General features: G+C 40.8%; 1 protein-coding gene across 3 annotated transcripts in view; it reads right to left on the minus strand.

Moving 5' to 3' along the window:
* ESRRG (estrogen-related receptor gamma) overlaps positions 1-11,558 on the minus strand; it is an 826,733-nt gene that overhangs the window by 251,069 nt on the left and 564,106 nt on the right. For 2 of the 3 annotated variants that reach the window (XM_006890562.1, XM_006890561.1), the window contains one exon: positions 6,326-6,741. The exons of the other annotated variant lie outside the window; for it this stretch is intronic. In XM_006890562.1, coding sequence (XP_006890624.1) covers positions 6,326-6,728 — 403 coding nt within the window. In that variant the 5' untranslated portion in view covers positions 6,729-6,741. The remainder of the gene's footprint in view (positions 1-6,325; positions 6,742-11,558) is intronic. 3 annotated transcript variants of the gene reach the window in all.

Genomic DNA, 11,558 nt, shown 5'->3' on the forward strand with positions numbered 1-11,558 from the left:
TCTGCAAATGTTTGTTGAGTAAAGGGGAGATTTCTTAAACAGAGAACCTCTCGCACCTATCAACAAATGAGTACTTGTTAACTTACACCAAGACAACTGCTTATCTTTGTGGAGTTAGACCGGAGCTGTGTAAACTGAGTTAACAAATTTAATTCACTAATATTTGAGACTGTAGACATTCTATTACTCTAAGCACTGTAACATGTGGGGTTGTGGCTGGAAATGGCTCTGTGGTATGAGTTGTGTTATCATCCTTACATTACTAAACAGACTGAGGAGATTTTTTTTTCAAATGTTAATAAGTAGAGCAAAGTTTTGATTATAGTTCACTGACTGGTTTTACATATCTCATATGTGGATGCACATGTTATTTCATCGTTAAATATTGTGTGAGTTAGGAATTAAGGCTTTTGTTTTATGGGTGCAGACAATATATAGAAAATGAAAATCTGCTGGACTAAGAACATTTATAACAAAATGCTAATAAAACACAGGCAATGATGATCCCTAAAATACAAAGAAATGACTATAAAAATATTCAGCGAATTCATATGTACTCCTTATTTACTCAATTTTCTGTTCTTTCATAGAAAACAGTGAAAGGCTATAACACATGTTTACTTAAATATGTAAGAGCAATGATGTATTGACAAATTATGCTAAGGAAACACTAGCTGCATACTTAATAGCTACAAAAAAAAGCAACTATGCAACAGTAAATAATAAAACTAAGTTGGAGATGGTAGAAATTATTCCACTAATGATAATCACTGTCATCAAGTCAATTCTGACTATTAGCAACCCAGCATCAGCTGTCTGAGGCTATAAAATTTTATGGGAGGAGGAAACTGATCATCTTTCTCCTAATGATCAGCTGTGAATTTAAACCTTTGACCTTTTGGTTAGCAGCACACCACCAGAACTTCTTCCAGTAGGCATAGACACTATAGTTTTTTCAGCCACTAACTGAAAAGAGTTGTATTTCTAGACACTCTGAAAAGGCAAGGGTAGAAAACCATTGTGTGCACAGAATCTCTTTTTGCTAAGACATATTAAAAGACTGATATGTTGTTATTAACTGACTTGCAGCTGACTGTCCAGTGGGTTTTCAGAGTTTGTACACTGCACAGGAAAAGAGTGTCCATCTTTTTCCTGAGGAGCAGCTAATGAATTCCAATCACTTGGCTTTAGGTTGGCAGCACAATGTCTTACTCTTAGGCCAGCAGAGTTTAACAAACATTAACTCTTTTGTGACATCCTCAAGATTACTAAAGCTCCTAAAACTGATTTTAGCTCCCTTAAATCTAACAATGGGTCATTAAATGAAGATTGCAAGCAGCTGTAAATCAGCAGCTGTTGCTGTTGTTATGTGCCATCGAGTTGCTTGCGACTCATAGCGACCCTATGTACAACATCCCTAAACTCTGCTCTGTCCTGTGCCAATCACACTGTCTGACACTCCCATCCCAATTATCCCAGTCACTGAATCAATCCACCTCACAGAGGGTCTTCCCCTCCTGCGCTGTCCCTCCAGCCTCCCAAGCATGATGTCCCTCTCCAAGGATCAGTCCCTCCTCACAACATGTCCAAAATCAGCAGCTACAAAGTTAAATACTGCTGGGTCCCAACCCAGAGATTCTGGCTCAGTTTTACCCAGGTGGGATTCAAGGGAATTGTAATTATAACATATTCCCATGTAACCTTGACACTGTTAATCCAAGAAACACTGCTGGAGAACTACTGGTCTAAAACGGCGCAGGGGCTTCTTACCATTATTTACCAAGTTTTCAACATTCTCCCTTGCTCTCGTCACATCTAAGATCAATTAAATAAAAATTTTAAGGCATGAGCTCAAAGCAAACCCACTGCTGCTGAGCCAATTCTGACTAATAGTGACTACAGGACAGAGCAGAACCACTCAGTTTCATATGATCTTTATAGAAGAAGACTGCTACATTTTTGTCAGTGGCACAGCTGGTGTGGTTGAACCACTTATTTTTTTGGTCGACAGCCTGACGCTTATCCTGCAGTGCTACCAGGGATCCTGGCACAAGCCCAGGAAGAAAGATTTTTATTTTTTTTTAATATCACACTAATTTTTCAATGGTGGGCAACACTTAACACTGTTAGACATCCACTCGCTGTGAGCGGAACAACCATATATTTAAAACCCTTACCATTAGCTCATATGCCCTTCCCAGTTTTGAACCATGCAGTGTTTCCTTGCTATGTTCTGATGACTGCCTCCTGGTTCAAGCATAGGTTTCTCATTAGCACGATCAAGTGTTCTGGGATTCCCATTCTTCTGAGAGTCAGCCACAGTTTGTTATGATCCACACAGTCAAACACCTTTTCATAGTCAATGAAACACAGACATACATTCCTCTGGTATTCCCTGCTTTCAGTCTCTCTGGAGAGTAAGGTGTGTCTGATACAGGCCATGGTCTTTGCTATCACTTGTTATGCATCAGAGAGTTGTACAATGACTAAGGAGGATAGAAGGAGAACTGATGCCTTTGAGCTGTGGTGCTGGAGAAGAGTATTGAGGGTACCATGGACTGCTAGGAAAACAAACAGATTCATCCTGGAAAGGGTTAAACCGGGTGGCTCCTTGGAGGCAAGGAATCTGCGGCTCTGTCTGACATACTTTGGTCATGTTGTAAGGAAGGACCAGTCCTTGGAGAGGGACATCATGCTTGGGAGGGTGGAGGGACAGCGCAGGAGGGGAAGACCCTCTAGGAGGTGTATTGATTCAGTGACTGGGGTAATCAGAATGGGTGTATCAGAGACAGTGTGATTGGCACAGGACAGAGTAGAGTTTAGAGCTGTTGTATATAGGGTCACTATGAGTTGCAAGCGACTCGACAGCACGTAACAACCACCACCACCACCATTAGCTCACACTTTTAAATTGACACACTTTTAAATTGACAACCATGCTTAGAAACACTTTTTTTTTCTTTTCTTCGATGTATTACCGTCATTTGTGACAACGTGTTAAAGGTGCATCCAGGCATATTTTCATACATTTTATATGGGATCTAATAAAATTCTTTTTAAAATGTTTATATCCATTAAAAGGAATTCTGGTGGCAAGAAGCTGTGCCACAACCCCAAAGGCACACCGTTTGGGGCCACCAGCTACCTCACCGGGAGAAGGATGGGCAACTTCCTCCAATGCAATTAATTGCCTCTGAAAACCTGCTAGAGTGTCACCTATTGGATCAGTTCTGACTCAACAGTACTAAACAACAACAGATACATTAAGGCTTAGAGATATTGCTGTCACATACTGTTAGAGGTATGTTTAATAATTGGACAATTTCCTCTTTTATGATTTGGAAGACTTTTTCTATTAAGCCATTAGAAACAATATTTCTTTTTGTTGATAGATAACATCAAGTTGATTCTGACTCAGAACAACCCTGGTGACAGAGCAGAACTATTGTAAAAGGTTTTCAGGGAAGTAAACACTATCATTGCTCCTCAAAACTGATGGGTGGTTCAAACCTTCAACCTCTTGGTTAGCAGTTAAGTGGGTGACTGTTTGTACCCACAGAAGTTAAAGGCAGAAAACTGAGGGGGGGGCGGGGAAACTCCTTTGGCATTGAGTCTGTTCTGATTCATGGCAATCCACCATCAGGTTTCTGAGGAGGTCAACCTTTAAGAGAGGAAACTGCCTCATCTTTCTTTTGGAGAGCAGTTGGTGAATTTGAATCCCCACTGGGTGATTAACAGCCTAGTACGTCATACTCTATGCCACCAGTGATCCTGTAAAGATGAGAAGTGTGCAGATAACAAAATCAGCTGTTCCCATAATATACCTTTTTGTACAAGCAGCATCAGTGTCATTTAAAAATCTGCAACAAATACAAAGTCTTCTATGTCAGATTGAAGTAGCTCTGATGGTGTTGCTAGCGTATTATGTTGCTAATCAGAATGTCAGTGCTTTGAGTCCAGCAGATGCTCTGTGAAAGAGGAATCATTTCTTCCTGTTAAGATTTACAGCCTGAGAAGCCTGATGGAGGGTCACTTTAAGTCAGCAGTGGGTTTAGTTTGTGGGGTTTTGTTTGTTTGTTTGTTTATACCAATTCTGATGAATCTGAACCTATTGGGGTGGGCCTGTGCAAGCTCTGGTTTAACAAAATCACCCTACAGTTCTGATATACAACCAAGTTTGAGCACCAGGCCTTTGTGACTAAAAATTGTTTGGGTCCTGCCCAAGAGTTTCCTCCTGGAACTCCTGTCTGAAGCAGTCAGATTCTGGAAGGTGTAAACTGATTGGTCTTTTGATTTCATTAAGAATCAATTGTGGGCTGGACACCTCTGTTTATACCAATCAGGACCCAGTAGGAAGATCGCTGTGATTACAAGTTGGTTCTCCTTGAGTGTGAAGACTAAGCTGCTGTTGTTGTTGTTAAGTGCCATCGAGTCACAGGCGACTCATAGCGACCCTATGAAGAAGAGTCCTCGACGCTTGGGTGCCTTTCATCCTCTCTCCAGGTTTATAGGGTTTCCAGAGGCAAGCTATTATGGAAGTGGATGCCACTCCTCCTTCCATGCTTGTTTAATAGGGGAGCTCCACCCCACTCTCAGTCCGCACTGGGTAGCCAACCATTAACGCATTTGACACATCTGTGTCACAGTGTTCAGCCTCACAGCAACCACAAGTGACCACGGGATGGCAAGTTGTACACCAGGGCTATATGACCTAGAGGAATGTCTGAACAAAAACAATGAAAGACTGCCCGAGGGCCCTTTTGGGCTTGAAGCCGCGCTGCCTTCAACCCAAGGCCAAGCGTGGCTTCCCTGGCTCCTGGAGGCAGAGTCGCCTTTCTCCAGAGACCTCCACAACACAACACAACTCCCATGTACACAGCATCATGCTCTCTGGCCAGAGGATCACAGCCACCCTGAGTGGAGGAAACCTGGGTGATTATGGCCGTCTCCTCCCTCCTCTTCTTAGAGACACAAACTAAATTGGTATTTTGTTGTGCTTGGAAAGAACATTGGTGCGGTGCTTGTCTATCAGTTTGCTCTACTGAGATAACGTGTGGGCTACTGTGATACTGAAGGCTATGCTGCTGGTGTGTAAAATGCCATAAGGTTTACCCAAGGTGGACAGGTTTTAGTAGGGCTCTCAGATGAAGACAGACTAGGAAGCAGGACTGGCCATCCACTTCTTAAATAAGAGGCCTCTGAAAATCTTATGAACAATGGTAACCCTCTCAATTGGCTCTAGTGTATCAGAAAGTGTGAAGATGGCACAAGATAGAATGGGGTTTAGATCTGCTGTTCGTGGGGTTGCTATAAGTCATGTTTGACGGCACCTAACCAACAATAAATTTAATGTACCATTACTTCCATGCACTGGTAATAAGAACCAATGGGACAAAACAGCACTGTCAATCTGATGGACAGTTGCTCTATTAGTACACTTTCCTGTAGAATAACTATGCTTTTAAAAAAATCGAAAAACTGGATAAATTATTTATACTGCATTGAAACAGATGTGGGAGAGAATAATTTAAAAGCGATACATGATAGGGTATTATAGTTATCACAAGAGTCCAGAATTAAGATTGCACAGTGGAGTGTACTTGGGGCAGTGGGAGGGGTGCGGGGGGAATTGCATACCAAAGAAAGAATTTTTCTTTTACTTTTCAAAGAGAGGAGCAAACTGGGGGCAAACTGGGGGGCGGGTTGGGCGGGCAGAGGGCTGGGTAGGGAGAAAAGTGCAACAATGAATGACTGGAAATCCAAAATCTCTGTAAATGTTCATTAAAATTATTAAAATAAAATTTGAAAATAAAAGAAAAAAACGAGAATAAAAAACTCCTCCATTTGGATTATTCCCTCATTAGCGTTTACTAGTGAAAGCAGAATTCATTGATAGGGAGTACATTTTGGAGGGTTTATTCTTGATACCTCTACTGTTTGTGGCAACTCTGTTGTATAATCCATAGAGAGACATTCTGCTAACCCAAAGACTGCAATTCTCTGTTGGTATGAATCCCCAGGCCACTCCTAGGGAGGAAAATGGGAAGTCTCCTCCTGTGAGATTTACAGCCTTGAATGGGCAATGGAGCGTCATCTGTGACCCCACTGAGCATCATCAAGTTGACTTAAAGACAATTAAAAAGAAAAAGATAAATGCTTGCATCATCCAGAGATACCACTTTATAGGAAAGTGAGTAACAAAGATAAGCACTAGAGGGGAAATCCCCTCCCCACAAAACACTGACAAAAATTAAATAATAAACCCTGTCACTATCATAACAAGGTTGGGAGGGAATAGGGTCATCATCCCAGGTTTAACACTAACCTTGAATTGTCCTCTTGAAAAATGCCTTGCAGGCTTCACATGACGCTACCCCATAGTGGTACCCAGAAGCGATGTCACCACACACTAAACACAGTCTCTTGGGCATGGAGTTGAGCATGTATTCACACTTGGTCTGGGGGTCTTCAACAATGGTGCTGGAGCAGTCATCATACAGTTTTCTGACAGGCACATTCCCTCCTAGGATCGGGGCGGAAGGGTAGAGAGGTGGCGAGTCAAGTCCGTTCTGATGGCCATTCATGGTTGAACTGTAGCTCCCACTGGCGTCTGAGGAACCACCAGGGCTGTGGTGGTTGACGCTGTCCGTCAGGGAGGCTGGGCTGGAGGGTTCCGTCTTGATGAAGGACGAACAGCTGGAATCAATGTGTCGATCTTTGTTTGACATTCTGCAGAGAAGCCTGAAATTTAGGGAGATACAAACACAGAGAGAAAGAGAAGGAGAGAGCGTCAAACACAGACAGCAAAAGAGGGAGAGAAAACAAAATGGTGGTGAATAAATAAAATGGAACTGAAGGCTAAACGGAGGCAAAAATACAGAAGAATTCATATGTTAAAGACGTTGCTTCTTGAGTGAGCCTCCTAAGGGCTAGGCACTGCACATCATTCATTCTCTAGTCAATATCTCTTGTTCTACAAGAGGATAATCAGCATAAGGGCATGACGAGGTTACATCAAACTGTTCAGACAGGCCATAAACAAAAGCTCTAAAGCATCCAATCCTTTCATTTTACCTTTCTCATGAGGAACCACTGTCAATAGCTAAATCAACTCTCTGGATGCCAAATTTGTCAATGGAAAGGGGCAAGGATTTGCAAAGTCTTCATCATTTAAAAACTTTCATTGATATTCACTCTACTTCACCTACATTTCGAAGCTGCAAACCTTTCGTTATGAGCTGTATCAAACTTTTCTCTTCAAGACTAAACATTTGATTCCTCCACTCTGTAATTACTGCTTGCCAGCACGCTTCCATAAGCATAACTGTGTCTTTTATTGATTTGACTAAAGCACATAGATGATAGATCCTCCATTCACTTTTCTTCTTTATTTTAAATTGCTGTATTTCATAGCCATTTGGCAATGGACAAACATAAAATTCTAGACAATGTTACAGATTATTTCCTAGAGCCCAGAGATCTTAGAATGATCACCACCAGTGATTAATAAACAAACATGTGAGAAAGTAAAATCCATTTACATCTTCAGCAAAACTACAGGCCTCTAAATCTGACAGTTTATATTTATCAATGTAGAAATGTACCAAGTTTCATATGTGTGTATATGTGTGTGTGTATACACACACACACACACACACACACACACACACACATTAGGTGATAGCCTTTTCCCCCTCTTCCTTTTTGTCTTTAACATCATACATCCTAAAAGGAAATATGAAGCATCTAATCTTACAAACTAGCTTTCTTATCTAGCAGAAACACATCACCCTCTTTCTTTGTTGGACCCATAAGTGATTGGATTTCTGCAAAGGTAATAAGATGAAAAGATATAATTGGTCCCATTTTCTTCTGCTTAGCCATAGTGCAAAACCCCTTTTAGCAAAATCTTAAGGACCTTCTGAGAGGCCACTATAGAAAGGTGACAGTCGAGAAAGGGGCCTAGATAATTGCTTCCCAGTGGAAAGTTGATTTATGGGAATCCCACTGGGTAATGGTCATTCACCAGAATTTGGGGGAGTAGTCACAGTATTACCAGCAGGATGCAATTATCTTTTTCACTATAAATCTAATGATATTTTATCATTGCACAAATTCCACGCTCTCATCCCTATCCTCCTTCCGCCATTGTTCTCTTACTTTAAAACAAAAGATAATGGGGAATTTCTGACGAGGAATGCTCACTTCACAACTGTCCCAAGAAAAAAAATCTGCCTCTCAATAAATACATCTCACCATCAAAATTGTATTCTGTGCCCCTCCATGTCACTCTGCTTTTTAAAAGTAAAGGACTATCAGGATACGAAGAAAGCAAAGAGGAAGGAGCAAGCCACAAATAGCATCTTGCTTTCAACCAATCACTAGGGTTGTCCTTTTCTCAGAAAGGAGCGGAAGCAAAAATATCTCCTCACCAGTCTCAACTATGGATTCCTCTCCCTTCCTCATCTGCTGCCTTGTCCGTCACTGTTAATGAGTATTGTAATTAATGGATGGCTCCCTGGTCCCTCTGCTTGCACTCTGGGCTAAGCACTTTCCTCAAGTCAATGTTTGAAAGAAAGCGGGTCGGCACTGACTTACAGCAGCCCTGTGAATTCCTTTTAATTTAGAGCACTCATACCACCACTTCACTTATTACCTTATAATTACTGGACTGCTCACACATACATTATGATCTCAGACGAGAGTTAGAAGTTATTAGCGTACTAAAACATGGTTGCTCTCCTTCCCTCTCTCTGGCACTGAATTACTCGCAGCTATGACAATTAACTCTTTCACCATCTACCAGAGAAGTCCTGTTTCTTTCATTTTCTTTTTTTTTTTTTCCAAAAGATCATTACAGCAAGCTATCTGATGACCAAGCGTACAGTGTTCTTTGCAGATCGTCTTTTTCTGGCACATCTATGATCATTTTCACCTGATTCTCCTCCCCTCTGAGGTTTCCTCAGAGATTTCTAAAATTTAAAAACCTCATTAAGGAATCAGATCAGAAATTACCTTTATATTTAGGTATGGAACAGTTGTTTGCTGAGTCACTCAATGATTACATGCCAAATGCATGTTGTTAAAGTCCCTGAAAAACAGAGGTTCTTCCCTTAGCACTCACACCCAAAATCTCAACCTTTAACTTTGCAATAGGCTGGAAGGACAAGGAAATTCAGGACATTACATTGGCCAAGGTAACCCTGGGCAGGAGCACTAGTGTGTCCTAACCAAGGGCAGACTACTTGAGCTGTGAAAGAATAAGCTAGTTTCTACTCTATGTTGTACATGTTCTTTTACAGACATGAATTATTTCCTCAGTTAATTTTTTTCCCACTGAAATAGTAAGAGTTGCCATGTGTTGAATGCTTATTACATGCCAGGCTTTGGCACTTCTGTCTCAGAGATAATCAATTTGCTAAGAACCACACAGGTCAGAAGTGGTGGAACCTGGATTGGAACTCTGGTCCATGTCCACGGTGAAAGTACCTCAAAACCAACAGATAGTTTTTACATGGTATGTTTTATCCATTTAAGTCATACAAACAGGAATAGATGTGGAACACCAAGATAGATATTACTTTTATTTTTCCATAATTGCACATAATACCCTATTTATGAGTACAGCGAAGGCACCATACCCATCCCAGGGCAGCCCTCCTCAGGCATCTCTCCTGGGTTTGCAATGACACCTAAACAGAACCTCTAAAAGAACACACTAATCTTCTAATTACTACTTATCTCATTACACTGAGCACTTCCAAGACACCATTACATTATACCCTAAAACTACAGTGGGTCTTAATTCTCTCCCTCTCTGTCTCTGAAATTCTACAGCTCTATTATTCAAGCCTGAAATATTCACAACTATCTATAAATTCAATTGTCAGCTGGTGGGTTTTATTCTAGACTTCACTTCAATCTAAAATTAGAGGCACTAAAATTCACATTAACTCTAAGAGGAATGTAGTGAATAAGACTTTATTTCAAAAGAACACCTTTTTGTCAGAAAGAGCCATTTTCAAGATGATGGCTTTATCTGTAGCCAAAGAGAATAAGCCCAATTCCATGTTGTGCTGTTAATGCAGAAATTTTAGGTCACATTGGATTAATAAAAATCCAAATTTAGTTAAGAATTATGAATAGAAAGAACATATGTGAGGGGAAAATAGGAATGTTTATTTTAAAGCCTTATTATGGGTGCTTTTATGTTATTGTTTTTTAAGAGAAATGATGAGAGGCATAAGGCAGCAATGCCAGCTGCCTTCCAAATGCTCCCACCTCTGGAACACCCTGAGAATAAACTGGAGGGGAATGGAAATAACTATGCCAAGAGGAACATTTAGCTTCTATACAAGAAACTGAATTTGAGGGATTTAGCAGCCTCCTGGAGACTTGGGAAATTTCAGAGCTTTCAAAAGTGTTTCCAAAACTGTCTGTGATCCTGCCTCACAAATGATTCTGGTTCTCAAACAGAAACATAGGAATGTGTTTTCTAGCCTCCCTAAAGGAGCAGGGAGGACAACGTGAACCTTTGATGTCAGATGCTAAGAAGAGAAATACAATTTTTGTGTTGCTGGACAACTTGAAAATGCAACTGTTGAATTTAATTAAATGTGTGTATGGATTCTGGGGCTTTGTCTGATATACTTTGGACATGCTGCAAGGAGAGACAGGTCTTTAGAGAGAGACATTATGCTGGGTAGAGTAGAGGGACAGCGCAGGAGGGGAAGACCCTCTCTGAGGTGCATTGATTCAGTGACTGGGGTAATCGGGATGGGTGTGTCAGAGGCAGTGCGACTGGCACAGGATAGAGCAGGGTTTAGGGCTGTTGTACATAGGGTCGCTATAAGTTGCAAACGACTCGACGGCACATAACAACAACAACAACATGTAGCAAGAAAGAGAAGGTGAGGTAGAAAGAAGAAAAATATGAACCAAAATTATTCCTATATTAGAAAATGGTAAAATCAAATACTTGCTTTGTAGAGATTCTCCATAAATGCAGTTCAATGAACTACTCCCAAGTTTGAATTTCTGCTCACTTACAAAGGTGCCCAGTTGGTCTAGATTTCATATAGCAGGGACCTCATTTAGCCAATACATTTGCTATGTGCAATATGTAACACTGTCATGGGAATAATGTTTAATATAATTATATATTAATATTATTTTAATCAAAACACAAGTTCCTAACAAAGAACTTTCATTATGGGAACAGTATACAGAATGTGAAACATTATTTCCCCACTGAAAAATCATACATTAAATTCTTATAAAGAATATGGATGTGTAGGCCTTCTTTGGCGCGTCTGACTTCATAACCTAAGGCAAGATCCTTTGAAATTTTTATTACACCTATACCAGTGATGGACACCTTAATAGACTAAATAAATGTCCATTAAAGTTCCCACTTGCTCTACAGAGGTAACTCGTGGTTGCTGTGATGCTAAACACTGTGGCACTGATGTGTCAAATGTGATAATGGTTACCCATGGTGGACAGTGTTTGGTGGAGCTCCCCGATTAAAACAAGCTTGGAAGCAGGAGTGGCATCCA

This window comes from Elephantulus edwardii, unplaced genomic scaffold (assembly GCF_000299155.1).
Source record: "Elephantulus edwardii isolate Elephantulus edwardi_28Jun2011 unplaced genomic scaffold, EleEdw1.0 scaffold00090, whole genome shotgun sequence".
Lineage (NCBI taxonomy): Eukaryota > Metazoa > Chordata > Mammalia > Macroscelidea > Macroscelididae > Elephantulus > Elephantulus edwardii.